Source organism: Acyrthosiphon pisum, chromosome X, assembly GCF_005508785.2.
Source record: "Acyrthosiphon pisum isolate AL4f chromosome X, pea_aphid_22Mar2018_4r6ur, whole genome shotgun sequence".
Taxonomy (NCBI): domain Eukaryota; kingdom Metazoa; phylum Arthropoda; class Insecta; order Hemiptera; family Aphididae; genus Acyrthosiphon; species Acyrthosiphon pisum.
The window spans coordinates 6404259-6429701 of NC_042493.1; the positions used below are offsets into that span (position 1 = coordinate 6404259).

Genomic DNA, 25443 nt, shown 5'->3' on the forward strand with positions numbered 1-25443 from the left:
TAATTTTAAGGCGGTTTGTACCTCGTCCCGAGTAAAAGCTGATGCCAGCTTAGATCTATCTTCGCACTCCTCGAGTGCCTCCTTGAATTTCCTCTTTACTTAGGATTTCTCATGTTTATTTGGCTTAATATTGGACGTCTTGTAGATGATGCTTGATATGGCATTTGCTGTGACATTGCCGTTTTTCCTTGAGGGTTGGGTGGCCCCCAGTTTCACTCAGGAATTCCCAGCTCTTTCTACTTGAGTGGGTGAAATCCATATTATTCATTGCCGTAATCCATCTGTTCCTTCTTTCGTTGTCTAAAGACTTAATTAGTTTGTTTGCGATGGTCTCATCTCCTGTATGTTCATATTCCTTCAGTAAAGAATCACACTCCCTATTCCAGCAAGGAATATAATTTTGCCTGTGGCCTGTTGGAATGGCGGTGCTCACTGCTTTTTTAACTAGTTTGACAAACCTAGGGTAATTCTCCGGCAAAGGAGGTATACGGTTGATGTTATTCTCCATATAGCTTGTGTAGTCTTCCCACTTTGCCTTGCGTAGGTTCCACCTACGGTGGTTTCTCTATTCTTGGTAGGTTTAAACCTATGTCTATTGCTACTGGTTTGTGCTGTGTTCTGGGGAAGTTATGTAAAATAGTGCGGGAAGCTCTTATGGGTTGATCATGGGAGTCTGTTGTTACAAAACAAAGGTCAGGAGTTGTTGCTGTGCCCCATCTGCCAGAAACGAAGGTGCCGCCTTGTTTGGCATCCTATAATAGGTGCAGGCAATTGAGTGTCGCCCAGCTACATAGCCGTTCTCCATCTTCATTTTCAGTTGTATAGCCCCAGTTGGTGCAATGAGAATTGAAATCTCCGACGTATACTGTAGGACATTGAGGTGTTGGAAGCATGTAGTGGGACAAGTTGGTTGAAGGAGGCTGAAGGAGGCTTATATACATTAATACCATTATAATACATTATGAAACAGAAGAGTATTAATATTCTAAAAATAGTAGACTTATTCATTCGTAGTTATATAATTATAGTTTATGCTATAATAATTGGTTTCCAAAATAATGCAATAATGCAGGACTGGATCGGAAACATCAAATATTATCTATAAGCTATAGACTGCGTGCGATGGTACTACTAGAGCTCTGGGGAAACAACTATCATTCTAGTGCAGGAGTAGTAACTACTAAGTAGTAACTACCATTGACAGGGATACTAACTACTAGTAAGTAGTAGTGTTGAATAATTTATTAATTATTATTATAAATTATAATGAGTGGTACTACAAAGTCAAAAAATAGTTGCTGTGTAGTAAATTGAAGTAATTCATATAAAAATACTACTAATATTATATTTGATCGATTTCCAAATCGTGATTACGAGAAGGAGACAAAAGAAAAGTGGATAAAAGCAATTAATAGAATCGTGTAAATTAATTATTTTTATTTTTTGTTCATAATAATCAATTAGATGTGTTTATGCCCTACATTATAAAGAAAAAAAAAGGTGGGTAAGTGGATGTCGCTCTTCTGTACAGTAGGTTACAAGTGGGTCACTGTATAATGGACAGTATTAAATTTGAATTCAATGATATAATATCATTGTATAAGAAAAACGATTCTGAGCGGAGACGGTATGTCAGTCTAGGTATAAGACATAATATTATATCATAGTCTATAGTATTTAAAAAAAATTGACCTATAATAGGTATCAATAATAAATTCCAAATTAATCATATCACAATATCCATTAGGTAACGCGTTATACATCAACAACAAACCATGGTACGATCATAGATATATAATAGTATACTTTAGAAGTTTCAAGTATACCCAAGAATAATATTATACAATCACAACAAAATAACTAAAATAGTTATTCTAGGTTTTTAATATGTAATTTCGTCCAAATTTGTACTTAAAATGACTATAAAAATAAACTGTGTAAATGTATTTTTTAGATTTTTTGGTAACAGAATTCATTACTTACGTGGAATCTTGTTTTAAATTTTCAATTCTTATATACAAAAGTTGAACATTTTATAAATTTTTAATTACAAAATAATTTTTCAATTTAAAATTTGATAAATTTTGTAATAATTCGATCTTTAAATGGTTATAAAAAAAAATTGTGCCTATGTATTTTTAATATTTTTCAACTGATATTGTAACAATATATCAGGAGCTTTGTATTAAATTTATACACTTTTTGGCCCAACAAAAAAACTTTATTGATATTTATAGAAAAAAAAACTAAAAAAAATTGAAAACTTACAATGTCCGTAAACAGCTGAAAAAGAGTCAAATTATTTTCAAAATTGTATCGTATATAGAAAATGCTAATATAAAAATTCAGTGAAATTTTCGAGGTTCTACAGTCACTTGTTTTTTAATTACAACAAAATAAGATAATCGTTCCGTAAGAAATCGAGTGAATATCAAATGTTGTTAAAATATGAATTTCAAACGCTCATAAAAATTTAATTTGAGTTTCTTATTGACATTTTTTTTTTGATAAAGATAGATTATCCTATAAAGATTCTTGTATTACATTTTAAAATCTTACTTCTAAAAATAAAAATAATTTGCTAATTTTCGTGATTTTTACATATTTTGTCAATTTTTGAACTTTAAATGCTAATAAAAAAAAAACTGTGACTAAGGATTTTTAATATTTTTCAAATCTCATTGTAACAATATAGTAGGAGCCTTGTATTAAATTTTCAAGTATTTTTAGTCAACAAATAAAGTTTTATTGACATTCATAGAAAAAAAAACTAATTAAATTGGAAACTGAAATTGTCCGTAAACAGCTCAAAACAAATCAAAATATTTTGAAAATTTTATCATGTATAGAAAATGGAAATATAAACAACCAGTGAAAATTTCATGTATTTACAGTCATTCGTTTTAAAGTTACACCAAAAACCAAAATCAATTTTCTCGAAAACAGATTTTGCGTAAAAAGTGTGCGGGAGATAAAAACATTTGACATCTCATCTTGTACTAGGTACATCAAAACAATACAAATTAAATGTTCTGGTTACACCTAAAATTACAATAAACCTGCCTACAAATAAAATAGACATCTCTGAATGGAAACATATAAATAATCTACCCTTAGCTGACCCAACATTCTATAAACCAGGTAAAATTGATTTGTTAATTGGTGCTGAGTTGTTCTTTAGGCTGCTAAAGAAGGGTCAGTCATGCGAAAACAAAGGTTGGCCTGCACTCCAGAACACTGAACTGGGATGGATTATTGCTGGCGGTTATGAACCACCGCTTAAGGGAACCACAAGTAAAAACACCACCTGTCTTACTACCGCAGTTCTATCTACTTTAGATGCAGCCGTTCAAAACTTCTGGGACATTGAAGAGATACCTAGAGCTAGGTACTCATATGACTAAAGAAATTTTGGTTTGTGAAGAACATTTTATAAAAACACATTATAGAGAGAAAAGTGGACGTTATGTGATACGTCTACCGTTCAAAGACCCACCCCTGCTGTGAACGATACCTATCAAGTAGCCGTAAGCAGATTTAAAAGGTGTCCAAGCCAACGAATAAAATAATATTATGTTATTATATTACCTCGTACCACTCCGTCACCGACCGGCACACACACGACATATTGCTTGTTAGTTTTATTGTCGTATTGAATTATCATATTATTATATTTACCTACTATATTATTGTATATTATTTATATTATTGTTATCTATTACGTAAAATGGCACGGTCGCCGACGACGAGCCGGTCCATGTTTAATTACCACAGCCGCCTAAGCCGGCAGTCCGTTAATTACCGTTAACGCGAAAGCAGCGCAATCGTCATTTTTATTATATTATGCGTTGCAGGCGCGAATCGCCTTGTAAGTTTTAAATATAAAATTATATTGTTTTATATAGGTACCGTGATCTGACTCGAATAGCCGGATATCATTATTGTTTTTTATAATATTAAATTAAATTGTTAGCGCCGGCTTTAATAGCCGTTTGCATTATTATTATTATTATTTTGTTTATGTATACCGCGTCGCAAATCGTCGAACTAAAATATTATTATGTTATAATACTGTCACGAGTGCGATCGTAATTATTAAAATCACATTTATATTATTATATTATTATCCGTGTAAAGGCGTATTTGCTTATTATTGTTGTGTTCCTATTACAAATTATACAGGCACAGGTAGTAGCGGCTGGCCAGCAAGTACCGACAATCTGTGAGTTTTTACATATATATTATTATCATTCATTGTTTTTATATTGTCGGCACAAGAGTGCCGTGTTGCTTATATTTTATATTTATATTGTTGTGTTGCTGTCCATATTATTTTTCTACCAATTATACAGCAATATTAATCCCTCAGAAATCGTGTTATTCTTATTATTATTTTAATTGTAGCACACACATACACACACATATATACACACATTTACACACCCACCACACTCTAGCACTCACAGGATTTGCTCGGCGACCCTGTCCACTTTCTGTCGAGTGCTATACATAAATACACATCATAACACAAGTCGGTCGGTGTGTACAGAGTGCGTACGAAGTGTCTGGTGACCGGGCACCACGGACTATTTTTGTACGTTCCCGGCCCAATCAAAAGGATTGAACGAGCTCTCAAAAGGCAACCAACTTTGTGGACTATGTATAAGGACTATATGTATGAGTATGAACATTCCAACCACATGAAACTAGTTCAACTAGGTGAGCAACAACCTTTGATTTATTTACCACATCATCATGTGTGTCGGTTGGATAGTTTTTCTACAAAACTAAGAGTTGTTTTCGATGCATCAAGTAAGATGGATGATTGGTGTTCGCTTAACGATCGATTATATCGTGGTCATAAATTGCAAAAGAACATTGTTGATGTCATTACACATTTCAGATTTCTAGCCCTTGTGTTTACCGCAGATATACGTCAAATGTTCCGGAAAATACAAGTTTACGGGGAATATCAGCAGTTTCAAGGTATCGTATGGAGAGATGATTCATCGAAACCCATACAGAGTTACAGACTTTCAACAGTGACATATGGATTGATCACCTCACCATATTATGCCTTACGTGTCTTTAAACAATTAGCACCGGATGAGTAAGACAACTACCCAATAGGACCGAAGATCTTATTAAATGACTTTTATGTTAATGAAGTCATGGCTGGTGGTGATAATCGAAGTCAAGTATTACATAAAATTCAAGAACTTACAGCATTATTAAATCAGGGAGGTTTTGAGCTACGCAAATTGGCAAGCGACCACCGTGAAGCCTTACAACACATACCCTCTGAACAACAAATTAAAGAGATTTCATTCAAGGAAGATATAGATTCCACAAGATTCCCCAATAAAAATATTGGGCATTAATTGGAACACAACGAATGACACATTCACATTTAAGGCGGAACCAATGAAAATTATCTCCCATCTAACCAAAAGGGAACTATTATCTGAAATTGCAAGAAACTTTGATCCTTGTGGTTGGTTGGCCCCCCTAGTAGTTGTTGCTAAATTGATAATTCAACAATTGTGGCAAGAGCGCTTAGAGTGGGATGACCACATTCCCCAACATTTATTTAACGCTTGGAAAAATCATTGAACATCCTTCAAATTCTTAAACACATTTGAAGTACCACGGCATATAATGAATTCATCAGCGCACAGTACATTTCTACTGCACGGTTTCAGTGATAGCTCTGAAAAGGCCTATGCCGCTGTAGTCTATCTCGTCTCCACTCAAAAACATTCAGCACCCATGTTGCTAACAGCAAAAACGCGAGTTGCACCAATTAAGAAAATTACCATTCCAAGATTGGAGTTATGTGGTGCACTGTTGCTTGCTGAGCTTACTAACGCCCTACTTAAATCGACTAACATAAACATCCAATCAGTAAATTTGTGGTCAGATTCAATTGTTACATTACACTGGATTGGTAATGATCCAGCTAGGTGGCTGACGTTTGTCTCAGAGTAGGACAGATCCAAACCTTGACGCCATCAGCGGTTTGGCGATACGTTCCTTCTGCAGTTAATCCAGCAGATGTGGCTTCAAGAGGCTCAAATGGCCAAGAGCTTACTGCAAATCAGTTATGGTGGAATAGTCCTAGATGGCTTACTACCCCTGCAGAGTGGCCAGTAGCGGACAATTATGAAAATTCTACATTTAACATTGAAGAAAGAACAGTGCAATGCAGTATGGCAATAACAACCACATCAGGCACTTCGTCAAGTTTACAACTGCTGAATCGTCATTCTAATCTAGAACGGTTATTGAGAATTGTGTCTTATATTATTCGATTTTGCAGGAACTGTAGACCTAAGGCCAACCCGACTGTTGGAAGCTGTACTGTGAGTGAAAGGCGCTAAGCAAAGGAGTACTGGATACGTGCAGTGCAAGGAGCAGAATTTATCATGGAACTAACCAACCTGAGTCGACAACAGAATGTAAGGACCAATAGTCAACTTGCTGGTTTAAATCCCTTTATAGATGAAAAAGGAATATTAAGAGTTGGCGGTCGTCTCAAACATTCAGAATTGGGTTATAACATGAAACATCCTATTATTCTACCTAAAAACCAGTCCTTTACTACAATGATCATCAACCAAGTGCACCTACATAACTTACATTCAAGCTTGTCGGTTACTATGACCCTTTTTGGACAAAGATATTGGATCATACACAATAGAAGCTCTGTCAAAAAGGTGTTACATAACTGTATTAAATGTTATCGATTTCGAAAAGCAACATGTCACCAACTTATGTCTAATCTACCTACATCCAGAATTACACCAGCAACTGCTTTTGAAAGAGTAGGAGTCGACTTTGCCGGCCCATCCAATGTCAAATCCATATTGCGCTGTCCTACCTTCACAAAATCCTTCCTAGCGCTATTCATATGTTTGACTACTAAGGCAGTACATTTAGAAAAGGTAGATGGACTGAGTACTGAAGATTTTATTCCTACATTAAGACGCTTTATTGCTCGTCGAGGACATCCAAGTATCATTAGTAGTGACAATGGAACAAACTTTACTGGTACAAACAACAAATTGTGTGAGCTATATAAACTAGTTCAGAAACCTGATCATCAGAACTCTGTTACATTATTCTGTCAGTCGAAGGAAATTCAGTGGAAATTCATTCCACCTGCTTCACCTTATCATGGAGGGTTGTGGGAATCAAATATAAAGTCTGCCAAGGGTATTCTAAATAAAGTTACAGGAGACATGTGCTTTACTGCAGAAGAACTAAACACCTTGTTTTGCCAAATTGAAGCGATTCTAAACTCCAGACCACTTCAAGCTGTCTCCATGGATACCACTGACTATTCAGATTTAACCCCTGGGCACTTCCTTATAGGAAGTGTTGAAATATACAATTAATATTAGTATTCAAACCATGTAAACACACGTGCGTGTACAATGTCGTTTTCTAATAGATACTTATGCAGTTACGATATAGCTGTGCAACACTTTTACTATCGCTTTCTATATTGTATACGGATACGGGATGACCTCAACTAATCATATATATAGGGCCTTTGAAGTATGTAAGAATCACTTGCACGGCCACCGTCGTACAGTGCGTATACGGTGTGTGTGTACAGTCAAGTTAAATTGTCCAGTTGTACGTTATTATATATTATACTTATACATAATCATATTGTCGTGTTATTCATTTATATTAATACTAAAACGGTTAGTCTGTCAAGCTGCACTTTCAACAGGAAGGCCACTTCTAGCCTTGCCAGAACCAGAACTAACGGAAGTTCCTATGAATCGTTTGACTAGATGGAACCTCATACAACAACTTCAACAGGGATTCTGGAAACGGTGGACATCCGTATATTTATGTACATTACAGAACAGACCAACGTGGCGATTTACTCAACCCAATCTACAAGTGGGCAACCTTGTCATAGTTAAGGGCATTCAGACTTCACCTACACAGTGGCCTTTAGCTCGAATCACTCAACTGCTTCCAAGTAAAAGTGATGGCCAAGTAAGAGTGGTTAAATTACGTACTACTGCAGCTGTGCTAACAAGACCCATCACAAAATTAATCAAGTTGCCTATTGATCAATAATTAATTTATAATCGTTAAATATTTTTGTAATTATTATTATTTAATTCATCTCGTATTATGTTTTATTATGTATTGTTTACTATCCATTCATTTATTTATTTTCTGTTTATATTATGTTGTCTCTGTTTAAGACACTTTTTGTAATATTGTTGAAGCCTTTCGGTCCTCAACGGGGGGGAGTATGTTTGGGCATTTTTCATGTATACAGTCCACTACTCTGTTATCATATATATTATCAATTATTATGTTACTGTGGTGCAAGTGCGGTTACTGGTGGTGTACAGATGTTTTCGTTGCTGCAGTGTTGGTAACCGCACTTACCAACATACGCTTACTATCGGACTCCGTTACAGAAGGTTTTAGGTACACAGGTAGTGAACAAATTAACATTGAATTATTGTGACGCGTTGCGTCGAGATCATTTATTGTTTGAACAACATAATATGCACGTAGGTCGTACGCAGTACGACGATAAGTAGGTACATAAAAGCGCGGTCGCGTGGTCAGTCGTGTTGACGGAATCGTGGGTGCTCGAAGCACAAGCGATCGAGGGAGCGTTAGGTACGTCGAGGAGACCGGACGCCGTCGTGACATGGGTCCGGAGACGAGACGAGCGGAGGTCGCTGCGATGACCGTACGAGGTCGTATCGCTATTCGACAGGTCGGTGCGTCGGGAGACATGGCGTCGAGAGAGGGCGAATTACTGAGTACGCGTCTGGCTCGGTCGAGGGCTGTGAGTAAAGAGAACGAAGCCGGCCGGTGGTACGGCCGCGCCGTGCTTGTCGCAGGACGAGTGGCATGGCGTCGCCAATGGGAGACGCGAGATCGAGTTACAAAAGAATATAAATATAAAAATCACAGAAGTTGTATAAATAAAATAAATAACGAATATAAAATAATTGGTACCGCGCAGTGGATGGTAACGAGTGGAGTGGGAGCAAAGTGGTGATACGTGCACTGAATTAATTTGTGTCTGACGCGAGCGACTGGCACTATTGTCTCATTTCTATAGAGTGTAGACTACAGCTGTATGTACATTGTTATTATTTGTTAAATTTGTTAAATAATTTAAATTGCTAGTAATAAATATGGATTCTCAAGTAAAAATTTTGATATCAGAAGTTCTGAAAAAGCCTATATTGTACAACATGAAAGATAAGAATCATCGTAATCGACTTTTAGTAGATAAAGCGTGGGAAATTGTGGCCTCCAAGGTTGAAATGCCAAGTAAGCTCTTATATTATATTATTTTATAATATACTTTATATTATTTTTCAAATTCTGTACATAAAATGAACTTGTATTTATATTAAATATATTTTCATTCCTGTTCAAATCTTTATTTTTATATTGAACTAATAATTAATTTTAATTTTATTAAAAAAAATAGTATTAGTATAAACCAATCTGCTGTACAGTAGATGTTGACTGGGTTATTTTTATATTGCTTTTAGTAATACCATTGATTATTAAATAGCACATAACAGTCTATTACTATTTATAATCAATAGTAATACGGTAAATTGACCGAGTGAAAAATGTGTGTCGATATTTATAGAAATAAGAAATTGAAAATGTCAAGTGTCCAAAAATTGTCGTAACAATTACAATTTCAAATGCTTAAAAAAATGAATCAGACTCTCCAGTACTTTTTTGTTATGTAGGTGAACAACTAATGAGGAATCTTAAATAACATTTTCAAGTCTTAGATATAAAAAAAAATATGTGTGACAATTTATTTTTTTCGCATTTTATTTCAAGACTTTTGACCGAGCGGTATTTTTTTATCGAAATTAACTAAAAAAAATTCAAATTTCTACCTTAAGTCATATACACATACATAAAAAACATACATCATTGTAAATATATAAATATACATCATTTAATTCTTATAGTCCATAAAATATTTACAAAATTTATTTCGCACTTCAATCGCTGAATGAGATGCACGGTTATTTCTTCTTGACGTTAAAATATTAAAATTTTTTCTTCTTTTGTATACCATCTGTGCCTCTACGAACCCATTAAATTCTTTTGGTACACCTTCAAAGTCTATAATTATATTATGAAGGACTGCAATAGCCTGAACAATTTTAGTAGCTTTATCAACACTTGTCTCAATTGGTTTGTTTAATATTCTCCATTTGGTCGCTACTATTTATTATAAATATTCAATGGTATTACTAAAAACAATATATATTTATATACAGCGGGGCCGGAGTGGCGCAGTGGTCACTCAGTTGACTACGACTCACACAGTCATCGGTTCGATTCATAGCAAAGTGCAAAAAAATGTGTGTGATTCTACGCAGTCACCATTTTCCCGTGCTGTCGTCCGATTGCATCATCCGGTTTCCAACTAGGTCCCACTCCACTGGAAGTGAAGACCGCACATTTCTCCTCTTGGAGAAGGGGGGTAGTATCATGCATATTGTAATATATACATAGATAAATAGATCACATGATCTCCCAACTACCCACTTGTGATAAGCATTGTCAAAGACCTTGAGGTCGTTTCATTGAACAAATATAGAAAAAAAAAATATATATATACAGCATGTCCCAGAAGTCCCGTATCACCCTTAGTATCTCCGTGGAAAATCAATATATTTAAATAGTTTTCTTTACAGTCATAAGTATGGAAATTCAGATTGAATAGCATAGTATTCGATTTTTTTTTTCAAAAATTCAAAAACTATTAAAGAATATTTTTAGACAAATAATTTTTTTAAATTTCTAAGATAGTCATTTTTTTGATCGTATTTTTTAAAACAGTTATAAAAAAAAAAAATATTAAAATTGAATGAAAATTGTTCAAGATAGAGCTAATTATTATTTTGAATTTCTAAGAATAATAGTTATGTTACCTATGCATACGGCATTAGCAAAATACGATTCGCATATTAATTATTACAATCACGCTGATTTTCGGTTAAAATTAAAAATAATAATTAGCCGCAACTTGGGCGATTTTCATTAAATTTTAATATTTTTTTTTTTTGAACTGTTTCAAAAAATATGATCAACTAAATGGCTATCTTGGAAATTTAATAAACTTATTTGCCTAAAAAAATTTTTTGAAAATTTCAGAATTTCAGAATTTCCATACTTATGACAGGTCCGTTACGCTGGCACCTGCATATTAGAAATTTTAATCGAAATTTGTGTCAACGATTGTTAAATCATTTGTGCAGGTTTGTAACCACAAAATTTTAATTTGTACAACCACCCAAACACCGCAAAATCCATTACAAAAACGCGGGTGCCAGCGTAACGTTACTCTAGCACCCGCTTTTTTAAATATTTAATTTAAACACCCCAAATCTGCGTCAACGATTGTTAAATCATTTGTGCAGGTTTGTAGCCACACAATTTTAATTTGTACAACCTCCCAAACACCTGAAAAATCCATTACAAAAACGCGGGTTCCATCGTAACGTTACTCCAGCACCCGTTTTTTTAAATACCTATTTAACTTAACAAATTAACTCAAAGATATATCTTAGATCGTGGTCACAAGATAAGTTTCAAAAATTGTAAAATTATTAAATATTAATTAGTTACTTTTTATACCATGGTCCATGGTTTTAGATATAGTACTAATATGTTATATTAATTTCTGTACATTACTACAATGTACTTGAACATTATTGTATATTAGTTGGGTACTTATACCAGATTTGAAGCAAATGTTTTGTAAAATCGATTGTGATATGCATAACAGGTATACATTTTATTCATTTCTCACCATATAATATAATAATAAAATTAAATAAATAATTAACAATTAGATGACTAAATTTGTATTATTTTACGTATCAGTTGTGTAACCAGCATATCTTTAATCGTGGTAAATACCTTTCATTATCAAAAAAATAAATAATAATCAGAATAATAATAATAATAATAGTAATAATAGTATCTTTGAAATGCTCTCTTTCAATTTTAAAACACTAGTTTTGTACACACAGTAAAATATATGCAGTTTGATAATATAGTGCCAAACATAATATCGGCGGCGTTTAGAAAAGTGAAGATAATTACATTAATGCTTTACCACACTTTCGTTGATTATAGGGCAATTTATGAGCTTGATATATATTTTGGGCTGGACTTTCAGCTGCTTTATTTTTAATTTTTATTAAACAATAAATGACAAAAGATTCATTGATAATATGGAAATCTGGTGGCAATAACTGCAGTACTTTTAAATTATAATATGGTAAAAACTAAATATAAAAATGAAAATAAATAATACTTAATTAACATTTGTTCGTCTTAATTTGAAATAAAAAATAAGTATATCGTCACTTCAATTTGTTTTTTCTAAATAAGTACAGAACTTATTAAAATACATAATTAATAATTGTAATTGGTTTTAATATATAAAAACCATCTGAAAAATATATTGATATAATCAATATTTGAATAATAATGAGTCCTTAAATAAAATATAACACGTCAAACACTATAAAACAATAACTCTACATCGTTTGTAGTTGATGCTCGTGCGTTTTCTACTTTTTTTTTCATGTCATCATATGTTTCCCATTTGTGATTTCCCCTGACTGCCGATGCAGTGTAGTGGCCCATGGCATTCCGCAATCCTCTCCTTTCACCGCCAAAGAAACTTACCACTCCACTTAATTTGTACGTCTTATCTCCAACTGTAAAAAACTTTTCCAACTTGGCTTTGATTGGTTGCGTAAAATTTTGTTTTATTAAATGTAATGGAACAATCTCGATATTTCCAGTGCTAGTTGATAATTCCAGATCTAAAGAAAACAAAAATTGAATTAAATACATAATATAGATTTGAAAAGTTCCATTATCTTCTTAACGTTAAAATGCGTTGTTTTATATATGATTTTAATTTATAAAATATAGACGGTAATTTCCAATAATATTTACCAGTGGGAATAGAGTTCAATTCAATCATTATATGTTCAGTGGCTGCTACTGTAACGCTTCTTTTATTAACACAGAAAGAGCAATTCTCTTCAGAAATTTCAATATATGCCAATAGATCCCTCGATAAATTAATTTGACCATCGTAAACATTTAATGATAATTGAGTAGATTTGACTTCCAACATAGGCACGGAACAAAAGTTGTTATTACAGACACTAGTTTTTACGAATGAAGGCATTTCTTCCATTATTTTATTGACCATTGATGCAGCAGTATTAGTGGTATCAATCAATTTAAGGCCACCAACTAATGTTTGCACTTTGCTTGAAAAAAATTGTAACAATAGTAATGCTCGATTGTAATAAATTTGCTTTACTTTTTTTTCTGTTATCATTTGTAATGCTATACTTGCCGTCAAATTCGTTTCCTTTAAATTATGTAAATATTTTCGATAACTGCTACTATCGGCAGCTGACGTCGCTAAAATTGACAGTATCGAATCTACCGAGCACGTATTACTTATCATTAATTTTCCTTGCTCAGGTACCGAAATTGGTCGACTGAGTAAATGATTCCCATTTTTTAAAAGTATTACAGGAATTATAGATACTTTCTTATTAAGATCTAAAAATTCAAATCCTGGCTGTCGAACAAGATAGGAACGTGATGATCTTGAATTTTGAAGCTTTCTTTTTCTATTCCATTTTTCTGTTGCATTATTTTCAGCTATCGTCGAGTTCTTCTTATCACAATCAAGACAAATTCTCGGTTCACCACAACCTTCAGTAGTGCCAGGAATTCTGATGGAGCAACCAAACAAAATATGAACAGATTTATCACACTGTGCACATTTGTGAAGACCCGTTGAAAGATTTCCAACTCTGCATGCTTGGCATTGGCTAATATTAGAACTGGAGTCAGAAACTGAACTGCTAAAAGATGGTTGTTCGTCGATCTCATCAATGGCACTGTAGGAACATAATGATGAATCGTCCATTGAACTATTACTAATATTATTTTGCTCATCACACACTTTAGACCACTACCATTACACAAGCGTTCGATGTCACGTGTCATCAAGTCATCGTCAGAGTGCATTTGGAATGAATTAACATTATTTTTATCCACAAAAATATAATGGCTACCACTACTTAAGTCATCGTTTAAAATTGATATTAAATCATCATTATAATGTTTATGGGATATACTTAAATTGTTTTCATCTTCAAATGCGATGTTATCATTTTTATCTTGAGAGCCTTCATCGCGACGAGTTATCAAATGATCATCGTTTCCTCCTTGCAATAAAAGGTGATCACCTCTATAATATGATATCAGTTGTTCTACAAATGAATCTACTCTCAGAGGAAAATTACTATTCTTGAACACGCGATTTTTAATATGATTAAAATTACTTTCAATCCTTTTACTAGAGGCAGTTAATTCCCCGAACCCAAATTTTTCTCTCATTATTGCAGACCAACAGGGAAATAATTTAAATGTTCTTATTAAAATTGGCTCTAGCGCAAGTAGATATTGTGCATTATCAGAGATTCCCTTTACTGATTCAACTTTTGACCTAGACTTGTCAGCAATAGATTGTGCCCAATCTTTGAAAGATGTACTGGCGTTATATACGTTTTCATCATCAGCATCGTAATCTTCATTGGTAAGGGTTCTATTTGAATTGTTCAGATCTTGTTCATAACTTTCTTCAGATTCTACTAAATTTAAGACACTAGTTGTTACTAAAGATTGCAAATATCGTTTGGATATATAACAAGGAGTCCATGCATCTGTGCCCTCAATATTTCCATCGTATTTGCTTAAAATGATATCAAATAATGCTTCTAAAATCATCTCAGTATCTTTAATTGATGTACAAAGAACAAGTAATCCCATTGTCCTAGTAATTATTTGTTTTGTGCTTGGATAAATGGAATTTTTTATCGGACCCCACTGTGTTATAAGATGTATAAAATGGTTCACATCATTTCGTATGTAACATAAAGGTATTTCTACGTCTTCATTTTTAATAACCATGGAGAAGCATGCGCTTAAATATCTGTCGAGAGAAGAATATTGTGTAAATGCCCGTACTAGACCAGACATCAAAGCCAGAGACTGGTCACTAATTACTACTTTAGGTGGTTTGACATTACATCTTAACCACCTTTTAAGCCATACGAATATAGACAAATTGTCATGTTCTTCTGAGAGCATCGAAAGGGCCGTAAAACTTCTATTTTTTAATTGCATGACACCTTCATACATAAAAATTGGACCAGATTTATCTCTTTGAATTTTTCTGCAACATCCACCAGTAGCATCAAATGAAATTGTTGGTGTACTAAATTCTTTGTGACATTGTCTATAAATTTGCAATTGCAAAGGGCTCCAAAAATGAACGAAAATTTATCCAGACCGATACCATGAATTGATGTTGAAACTGGACTATTATCTTTCATCAATTGTAACGCCGTAATTGGATCAGCGTGAAGTCTTGTAGCTGCTACTGCTCTAAACTTAAGAACTCTTAAAGCGTTAGCAGTAGGTATTTGAGCAGGTATATTGTCACCTAATAAATAAATAAAAACATTATAGAATTTGCAAATAAGGGGAAAATTGAAAATAGATTGTCCAATCCGTGTCAGAATACGGTTATTAATAAAAATTAATAGTAAATTAATAAAAGTAATAAATAAAAAATTATATATATATATATATATTAATGATTAATAAAAAATAATAAACACAATATTTAAAAATTAATACAAATCTATAAGACTTAAAAATACATAATTAAAAATTATTAATAAAAAACAGATAAATTAACTCAATTTTTAAAATTGTAAAAGACTAATTTATATTATAAATAAAAAAAAATCAATAACTAAAATAAAATAAAAATTATGTATATTTATAATCAATAAAAAAAAAAAATTAAGAATAATTAATACAATTTACTAAAAAATGATAAATAAAATTTCCTCATAAAAATGATCAATAAAATATTAATTTATAAAATTGAATATCAATAATAAATAAAGATTTCTTATTCCTTTGATAATGAATAGTAAAATTTATTAATATAATCGGTTTCTTAGTACTGTGATTGATTATTCATGGTTAGTATTTTTATTGGATATTTTCAATAATTTACTATTTTTATTATTGATCATAACTAGACATTTTAATTGATGGATTTTATTCATGGTTTTTTCAACATTTTTGATCATTTTTATATAATATTTTTATTAATTATTAATATACATTAATTTTATTAAGCGTTTTTATGAAGCAAATGTTCTTACCTTTATTGAGTCAGTTTTGTTCATTAATTTTAAATATTATGTTTTTTCATATATTATTAATCTACATATTTTTTATTAATAACTTTTACTAATTTACTATTTTTATTAATAACCGTAACTAGTCATTTTAATTAACATTTTTTGCTTATGTTTTTCAACAGCTTTTTTAAATTTAATTTTTACTAATTGCATATTATGTATTCATCGGTATTATAAAATATTTTTATTAATATTTGATACACATTATTTTATTTTACTATTTTTAGAAATTTAGAAAATATAGAAGTAGATTTGCCAAATATTCTCGTTGGATGGAACGGATCAGAAAGAGCAGGGGGCTGCATGAAGTTAGCCGGACAACCCCCCTCCCACCAACCTGTTTATTAATTTTCTACTTTGGACTTGATTTGAAAATTCTAAAAATTAGTTTTCAATTATTTGCAATTTATTTTATAAATATATACACAGGTTTGCATAATTTTTATGGTGGTCTGGGGCTAACTTCATAACCATGAAAACATTGCATTTTGAAATGTCATTATGTATACACTATTACACATACGAAAAATATTTCTAAATTACAACAAAATAACTAAAATGGTTATTCGTCAATTAAATATCTAATTTCGTCTAAATTTGACCTAAAAAATATTCAAAAAAAATTTAAAGTAAATACGGTTATTTGTTTTTGAGTGATACCAGAAAAACAAAATCATTTTTTTCAAAAACTGGTGCCCGAAATATTCTAGTAGGTATTTCCAATTTAGTTTTCTCAATTTTTCCCAAGTAGTACGAGATCTTCCCAAAATAATACCTTGATCATATTGCTACTATAAACCATTTCTGTTAAAAGCAAACCATTTTTAAATATTGCCATATTTAGGCAATATTCTATATTATCCATTTTATGTGCGACTGTGTGTGTAGTGTCTGATCATTAGTATGCGTGATTTTCAAGAACGCTTTATGTAATTAAAGATACTCTACAGCTAAGATTCTTGGAAATCTGTAACTTACATACGCACAGTCACACAGTCACACACTCACACGTCACTAAATTTTGTGATCAAAACAGTTTCAACGCGAAAGTTAAAAATAGTGGAATAAAAACTCACCCAGTACCAACATTCCGATTTTAATTTTGAAATTTAATTTATTCAATTTTTTGCATTATTTAATTACTATAGTACTAGTACCAAATTAATTATATAGTATATATTTTTTTTTCTAAATTTACACGTGCGTTTCCCCAGAATCCCCCCTCACATTGTGTTATTGCAATTATTTTTCGTCCAATATTCTGTACTGAATTTGTACTTATTTGTACGATAATTCATGTGTTCGTATAATATTACAAATTGATAACTGATTTGTAAAACCTCAAGTCACTTCAAGTCGGTAGTCAACTTTCTCTATACTTTTTCTTATTAAAAAAAAACAATATTAAATCTATAGTTGATAAAAACATTGTTAAAAAATCAATCTTAAATCTATATTTGATAAAAAATTAGTATTTCATAAAAAAATCTTTACTTGTTTAATTTAATTTTTCGGATGTAAGGGATTTTCGAAAAATTTTGCGAATGGTCGTACAAATTCGCACAAAATCCGTTCTAAATAACTGCATGGAAAGTTTGTAGGAAAACGTATTTTTAGTTTGCCTGGGGAAAGGGTATATAAGGAATATTCGTTTTTTGGTTGTAAGGTATTTTTGAAAAATATCGCGAATGTTCGTACAAATTCCTAAAAATTCAGTACAAAATATGTGAACAAGAAATTCAATTGTAGGTACTTTAAAAATTAAAATTTGAATTTTGCTACTGTTTAAATTTTTCTTCCTCTTATTGTTCTAAATGCGTGAAAAAACAATAACGAAACTACCATCTTTCAACAGCCTTAAAGTTAGATTGATGTATATTAAGTGTTCCAATAGGTTTCCGACAGGCCAAAAAAATAGATACATATAGCTGTAAATCCAAGACATTCATCACTCCGCTCAGAATCTCGAAAAACGTAGGGTTCTTACTTCTAATCACTCATTCACAGTCCACACCCATTTCATTTTATATAATTTTTAAAAAATTGTAAAGCAGTGTGTGGCAGGCAAAAAAAAATGTCCAACTCTCACAGTTTTTTAAACAAATATTTAGCATTTCAAGTTTTTCAAAATTAAGATCTTGTTAAAGTTTGAAAATCATAGTCGATTACATAAATAGGTAGTCTAAAAACCAATTATTATATTTCCACCTGGCATATCAATATAGGAGTGACTCACAGTTTAAGAACTAATGCACTACAGAATTTACCAATATCAATAAAATATTGACACTCGTCATTTCTAGCTTCAACCTCAACAGCTCAATATTTTATAAAGTGGTACATTGAAATAAGAAACTGGTGGATCTTATGAAAATTGTCATGATATATAAGAAATTAAACATATCAGATTGATGATCCTCTATTACCTTCCTATGATTTATCCTCAAAGTTTGTTGTCTAATATTGAATCGTCGTTGGTATTACCTGGTTTGAAAAATGTTTTAGTGTCGGCAGTGTTAATGAATGTCACGGGGTTATAGCTGATATGGGAAAATGAAAACCACTGATAGGTATTGATTACTAATAAGATATGGAAACTGGTAATGGAGGATCACAGTATTAAATCAGCGTATTGCTCCAGGGGCTCCACTATAAACGCTCTACTAACAATAGCAGTTAAATAGTGTAAAATATTATGTCTATTAATACTCCTATCTCAAATGATCATCAATTAAACAAAATATTGTTTTTTTTACAAGTTATTTTGCTATTTTTCCAATTTCAGTTATAAAAAAATGTAGACACCAAACAAACTTCAGTGTAAAATAATTATATTCTGGGCTTTTACTGAAAATTTAAGTGACTACTTAAAATATGACCATCATTTAAAAATTAAAACTTTTTGTTAACTTATAAGCTGTATGTTAGTTGTTAATCATATATTTATTTACTAATTACCTTCTCTCATAAGGGTGTGCGCTTGATTCCTTATGTAGACGGATGGATCATTATGCTCTTGAATCATCGATTTTAAAGCACTTTCTTTATTGGAGCCCATCAATCTCCTTTTTCCAAAATGTCTATCACGAAAATACCCTATGTATACGCAATCCATAATGACCCTATACGGTTAAAATAAAACATTATGCATAAGATCAGGTTATAATTTATTATTGTACTTAATGTGAATCAAATACATCTAATTTATATTTTATACCAACCGAGTATCTACAGCTGGCACTGAGTCAATAGTTCCTTGAAAAAAGGATCCACACTCTGAACATCAGCCATTTAATGTCAAAAAATTTACTCCAGACATAGTGAAATTTGCTTTTTTAAATGAAAGACTGCAAGGTAACCGAGTATGTAGGAAAAAATGATCTTGAACAACGTTACTCCATTCAAACGATGTCATTATATTGTCCGTTCTTGGTCCTCTTTTTTCATGATACACTTTTTCTCGAGGTTGAATTAATCTCCATTCTTCAATTGAAAATGTAACATTAAATGTCAGCTTTTCTTTATCACCATGTTCTTCTTCCGTAGAATCATCAGTGCCGTCGTATTCAGTGGCTTTTGAGTAATTTGGAAGTAAATTATTCATTATTGTTACAATTATTAAATAATTAATTATATTAAATACAATAATTTATATACTTACGATTAGTGGGGTTTTCGAATGGTAAATTTGTTTGAAAGGTCTTATTAATTAATTTTAAGCCAAGTTTACTTTGGATATCCCCATAATTTCGAGAAACACGTATTCGAATTGATCCTGGTGTTACTGCATTTTCTAAGCCAGAACTAACTTCAACGGAAATTTTTTTCCATACATCTGCGCTCACACCGGCTATACCTGTATAAAAACGTTTACTTATTTACGATAATTATTAAAAAATATTATTTTTATTAATTTAGGATTTTTATTTAGTTAGTAATTTTTTTTATTATTTTTAGATTTTTTAATAATTTGGATTATTTTATTCTAATTAGATAAAAATCATTGTTTGATAAATTGTACTTAATGTAATAAATTAAAAAAATAATTCTATATTAAATAATAAAATCTGAAATTGAAAAAATATCTAATTAGAATAAAAAATAATATTGTTGTTGTTGTAAACTAATATTATGTTTTTGGCGTTTTTGTATAGTAAAAGTAGGTAATAACAATGTTTAAAATCACCTAAACATATTGCATACGAGTCTGCAATGAAGTACCACATTTTATGTCTTTGCAGTAACACCACATTGAAAAATCAAAAAATTACCATGGTTACCACGGTGCAATCACCGTGCAATAAATGATGTAACGTAACGTTTTTCTATTTCTAATACACTGATTTCACGCAACCAATAATAATTATTATTATAATAGTTTTAAAACTCATGGCAACCATTTATAAACAAATAGATAAATAAATAAATAAATAACGTAACGTTTTTCGATTCTATGTGCCAAAAAGACATAAAATGTCAAAATAGATAAATTGAAAATCTTATTTTGTTAAAAAAGTCAATTTGAGGACAAAAATCTAAATTTCAATAATAAAAAGGTTGGGGAGTGAATGTCACTCTACTGTACAGTAGGTTACAAGTGAGCCACTGTAATTGATGGTATTAAATTTGAATTCAATGATACTATAATATCATTGTATACGAAAAACGAGTCTCAGCGAGGACGGTAGTCATCCTACTAATAGGTATTTGGATATTACTAAATGTAGTAAATTTTTTAAATTCAAAATAATGTTACAATCCAGTACATTTTTTGGATTTTGAGTGGAGCGATGAATGTAGGTATTGATTTTACAATGATGTGTTTTAATTTTTTTTTTTGTATCTGGCTATCGGTTTTCCGCCAAATCAATTTGGGTTTTTGGTGTAATTCTAAAACACTTAACCGTAGATGAAATTTTGAATGAATGCTTATATTTTCTTTTTCTGTACACCATACAATTTTGAAAATATTTTGACTCGTTTTGAACTGTTTACGGAGAATTTCAAATTTCAATTTTTCAGTTTTTTTTTTCTATAAATATCAATCACGGTGTATATGCTTGTTTCATTGACTATCAGAAGGCTTCCGATATAGTTAAACACGACAAACTTATAAAAATACTAGAAGTGACTGAAATTGACAATCAAGACCCGAATATAATAATCAATTTATACTGGAACCAAACTTCTGCTATACGAGTAGAAGAAGAAATGTCAAACGATATTCCAATAAAAAGAGGAGTGAGACAGGTCCTGTCACTACTTTTATTTAACTTATATTCTGAATTCATACTTCGCGAAGCTTTGGATGATGTTAACGACGGCATAAAAGTAAACGGCAAATGTATTAACAACATAAGATACGCCGATGATACAGTAATATAAAATAATGTTGATCTTACACAAATTAATTTATGGTTAATCACAAATGATGTAATTTTTAGTTATATTTTAGAAATGTTTATTATTGTCAATATTTGAATTCAACTAAAACTCCCTAGCACAAGCTATGCTGAATGCTTATAGACAAGTTTCAAATCTTTGTATTTTATCTTATTATATACCATCTGTACCTTTATGTTTCTTTTGATTTGCGGAAGATACTATAGTTATTATTATGATAACTATAGTAAATTACTTAATTCACAATAATATCGGAAAATGTACTTAGTAATATCATAAGGTGACTGACCGTCTTCCCTCAAAATCGTTTTTCTTTTACAATAATATTAAGTATATAATTGAAATCAAATTTAACGGATAAAAGTTTAGTGCAATACCACACTATTACCTACACTAATTTAATATGATGAATTTATAAAGGAAATTTACAAATCGAATGAAGCTAATGATATCAACGGTATGCTGGAGCGGCGTCATCGGTACGAGCGACGAGTACGGGAATAACGAACAACTATTTAATCGAGTCTTGAAAATTATATTTAGAAGTAAATAGTTTAATAACATCGTGATGAAACATAAATAATAAATTAATTAGTTTCAAATTACGAAATATCATAAACATGAGTATAAATACAAAGAATTAAACATTGTGTGTTAGTGAAATGGTTCAGGGTATATAGGAAATCACCACTAAATTAAGTCTTTGTTAATTATGTTTATTTTCTACAGATAAATAAAATTATAACTTACTTTTACCGTCATCTTTTACGATTTCAGCCTGATACTTAAGTATATGAGTTTCAAGAATAGATGCAGCAACTTTTGGTTTACGGCCCATCTATAGCATAAAATGAAAACAAAAAATTTATTATACTATTATAATTTACAAAAAATCTTATTTTAATAGATAGGTAATTTAATAGACTTACCTCATGAATTTTTTTAAAATCTTAATAATACGAGTTACTTAAATAATAACTTTATACTTTAAAAGTCTAAATAATAATATAACACGCAGTCCGCCACATACAAATCACTGACACGATAAAAAATAACAACGAGGTACTTAAATCAATGATGTCAAATGATAATGAATATTCTAAGCATGAGTTTCAATACTATCATCATTGATAAACAACTTATCCTTGAAAATGTTTGAACGATAAAGATATTAATAATATTGGTGTATATAAAAAAAAGTCCGAGACATGATAAGTGGCCGATGACCATCGCGAACCTAGCGGCCGTTTCTCCTCAGTGGTTCACATTACGCGCGGGCGCGCGGCACTGCGACCCCCGCGCTGTATGCGGTATAGGTTGACAACCAATGGCTAACAGGTTGGGAAGCCGCAACGGGTCGCGGTACACACCGGCCACTTTTACTTTTTTTTTTTTTTAAATCGGACAAGACGTCCACCACGGTTAGTAGATATATATAGGCATCAACAACACCAAAACAGTTTTATCTTATCACACATTATAGAGCACAAATAATAATACTATTTATAAAGCAGAGAACTTCTTTTTATATAAAAATAATAAATAGAGTAGTGACACACGGATAAGAATTTTATTTTGAAAATCATGGCATGTAACATATTATTTATTATAATTAGTATAAAAGCAATAATTCGCTTGTTGATATTTTTGAGTCTTATAATATCAAAAAGTAACGTTACGCTGGCACCCGCTTTCTTTATAATGTATTTTGCGGTGTTTGGGAGGTTGTACAAATTAAAATGTTGTGGTTACAAACCTGCACAAATGATTTAACAATCGTTGACACAAATTTCGATTGAAATTTCTAATATGCGGGTGCCAGCGTAACGGACCTACTTATGACTGAAAAAAAAACTGCATTTAAATATATTGATTTTCCAAAGAGTTACTAAGAGTTTTACGGGACTTCTGGGACATACTGTATACAATATAATATATCCTAGACTGACAGACCGTGTCCACTCATAAACGTTTTTCGTACACAAATTAATTATTTTTAATATTAGAAATTTGAAAACTCCATAGCAATATTTATATATATATATAAATATGTATATTTTAGAAGAGTATATTAAACAAAAATGAAAAAATCTTCGAAAATCAGTTTAGAAAAGAATTGCAGAAAGTTCCCGTGATGCGTTCAGTAGATGAAGCTACAGTAGCTGATGTAAAATGGCCTTATTTTCAATCGATGATTTTTTTGAAAGATATCCTTCAACCAAGACCAACAATAAGTAGTCTAGATAAATTTCAGTGTCTTGATGATAACCTTGAAAGTCTTGATGAATTAAATGACAGTGAAAATAATGGACATGATAGTATTGATCATAGTAACAATAATTGTGAAAATGATCAAGTCAGTGATAATGCGTCATGTTTTAAACGACCTAGTTTTGAATCTGTTGTTAATGATGAGGAAAGCTCTCAAATTAAAAAGTCAAAGACAAAAAAAAGTTCACAAAAGGCAGATGGAGATGTCATTAAAATGACTGAATTTGAAAAGCACAAGGTCAATCTAGAGTCTCAAAAATTACAAATGTTACAAGGACCCGGGGACGAAGACTTAAATTTTTTTAAATCTCTACTACCTTATTTTAAAAAACTACTAGATTTAACAAAAATGAATGTTAGAATTCAAATGCAAAATATAGTTTTTCAGGAGTATACAAAAGACTATGAATAATAATGCTAATGTAAGACCTGTCTCAACTTACTCTACACCAAGTTCTTCTGAAATTTCACCAGTTCCTTCTCTCGGATCATCATATGCTACACAACGTTATTATGAATCCTTCACTGAAAAACCAACTGAAAATTCATACTATGGAATCCCTACAGATAATTGGGCACATGATTTTTAAAATTTTTTATTTTATTCAAAAAATGATTTTAATTTTACTATATTTTATTATAATTTCAAAATATAAAAAGGAGTTTTTTAATTTATCGACTGGTAGAGATAATATGTTTTTTTAGTTTTATATAATAATCAGTTAGTGATTTAAAATTATATGGGTTAATCCCGCAATGAAATGAGCTCATTTTAGATTCTGAGTGGAACGATGAATGTATTGATTTTACAATGATGTGTGTTTTTTTATTATTTTTTTTTATTTTTTTATTTTTTTTGTGTCTGTGTACACGATAAGTAGTCGAAATAATGCTACGATTTTCAACTTCAGTATCTTGTTCGATCAGAAAGTGAATATCGTTGGTGCATTGGGGAAGTCAAAATTTAAATTTCCCAGTGGTTTTCAAAAGCGCCGGGAAAAACAAAAGAAAAATTTGAATTTGGTTTTTGGTGTAACTTTAAAAAAAATTACCGTAGATACATGAAATTTTGACTGAATGTTTATCTTAGCATCTTCTATACACCATAACATGTTCAAAATATTTTGATGTATTTTGAGCTCTTTACGGACATTTTTATTTTCCATTTTATTTTAGTTTTTTTTCTAAAAATATCAATAAAATTTTATTTGTTGGATAAAAAAGCTTGAAAATTTAATAGACGGCTCCTAGTATATTGTTTCAAAGGCAGATGAAAAATATTAAAAATCGTTAGTCACAGTTTTTTTTTTAAGCATTTAAAGTTCAAAAAGGTGGGTAAGTGGATTTCGCTCTGCTGTACAGTAGGTTACAAGTGGGTCACTGTATAATGGATGGTATTAAATTT

The 25443-nt window shown here is 31.3% G+C and overlaps 2 protein-coding genes across 2 annotated transcripts; both read left to right on the forward strand.

Moving 5' to 3' along the window:
* Positions 1-4658: 4658 nt before the first annotated feature.
* On the forward strand, positions 4659-5114 carry LOC100573729. The gene has a single exon (XM_008181622.1). It carries the CDS (start codon positions 4659-4661, stop codon positions 5112-5114), a length of 456 nt encoding a protein of 151 aa, XP_008179844.1.
* A 1311-nt stretch (positions 5115-6425) lies between these two features.
* LOC103308371 lies at positions 6426-8100 on the forward strand. The gene is made up of 2 exons (XM_008181615.1): positions 6426-7377; positions 7718-8100. Exons 1-2 carry the CDS (start codon positions 6426-6428, stop codon positions 8098-8100), a joined length of 1335 nt encoding a protein of 444 aa, XP_008179837.1.
* Positions 8101-25443: the final 17343 nt, after the last annotated feature.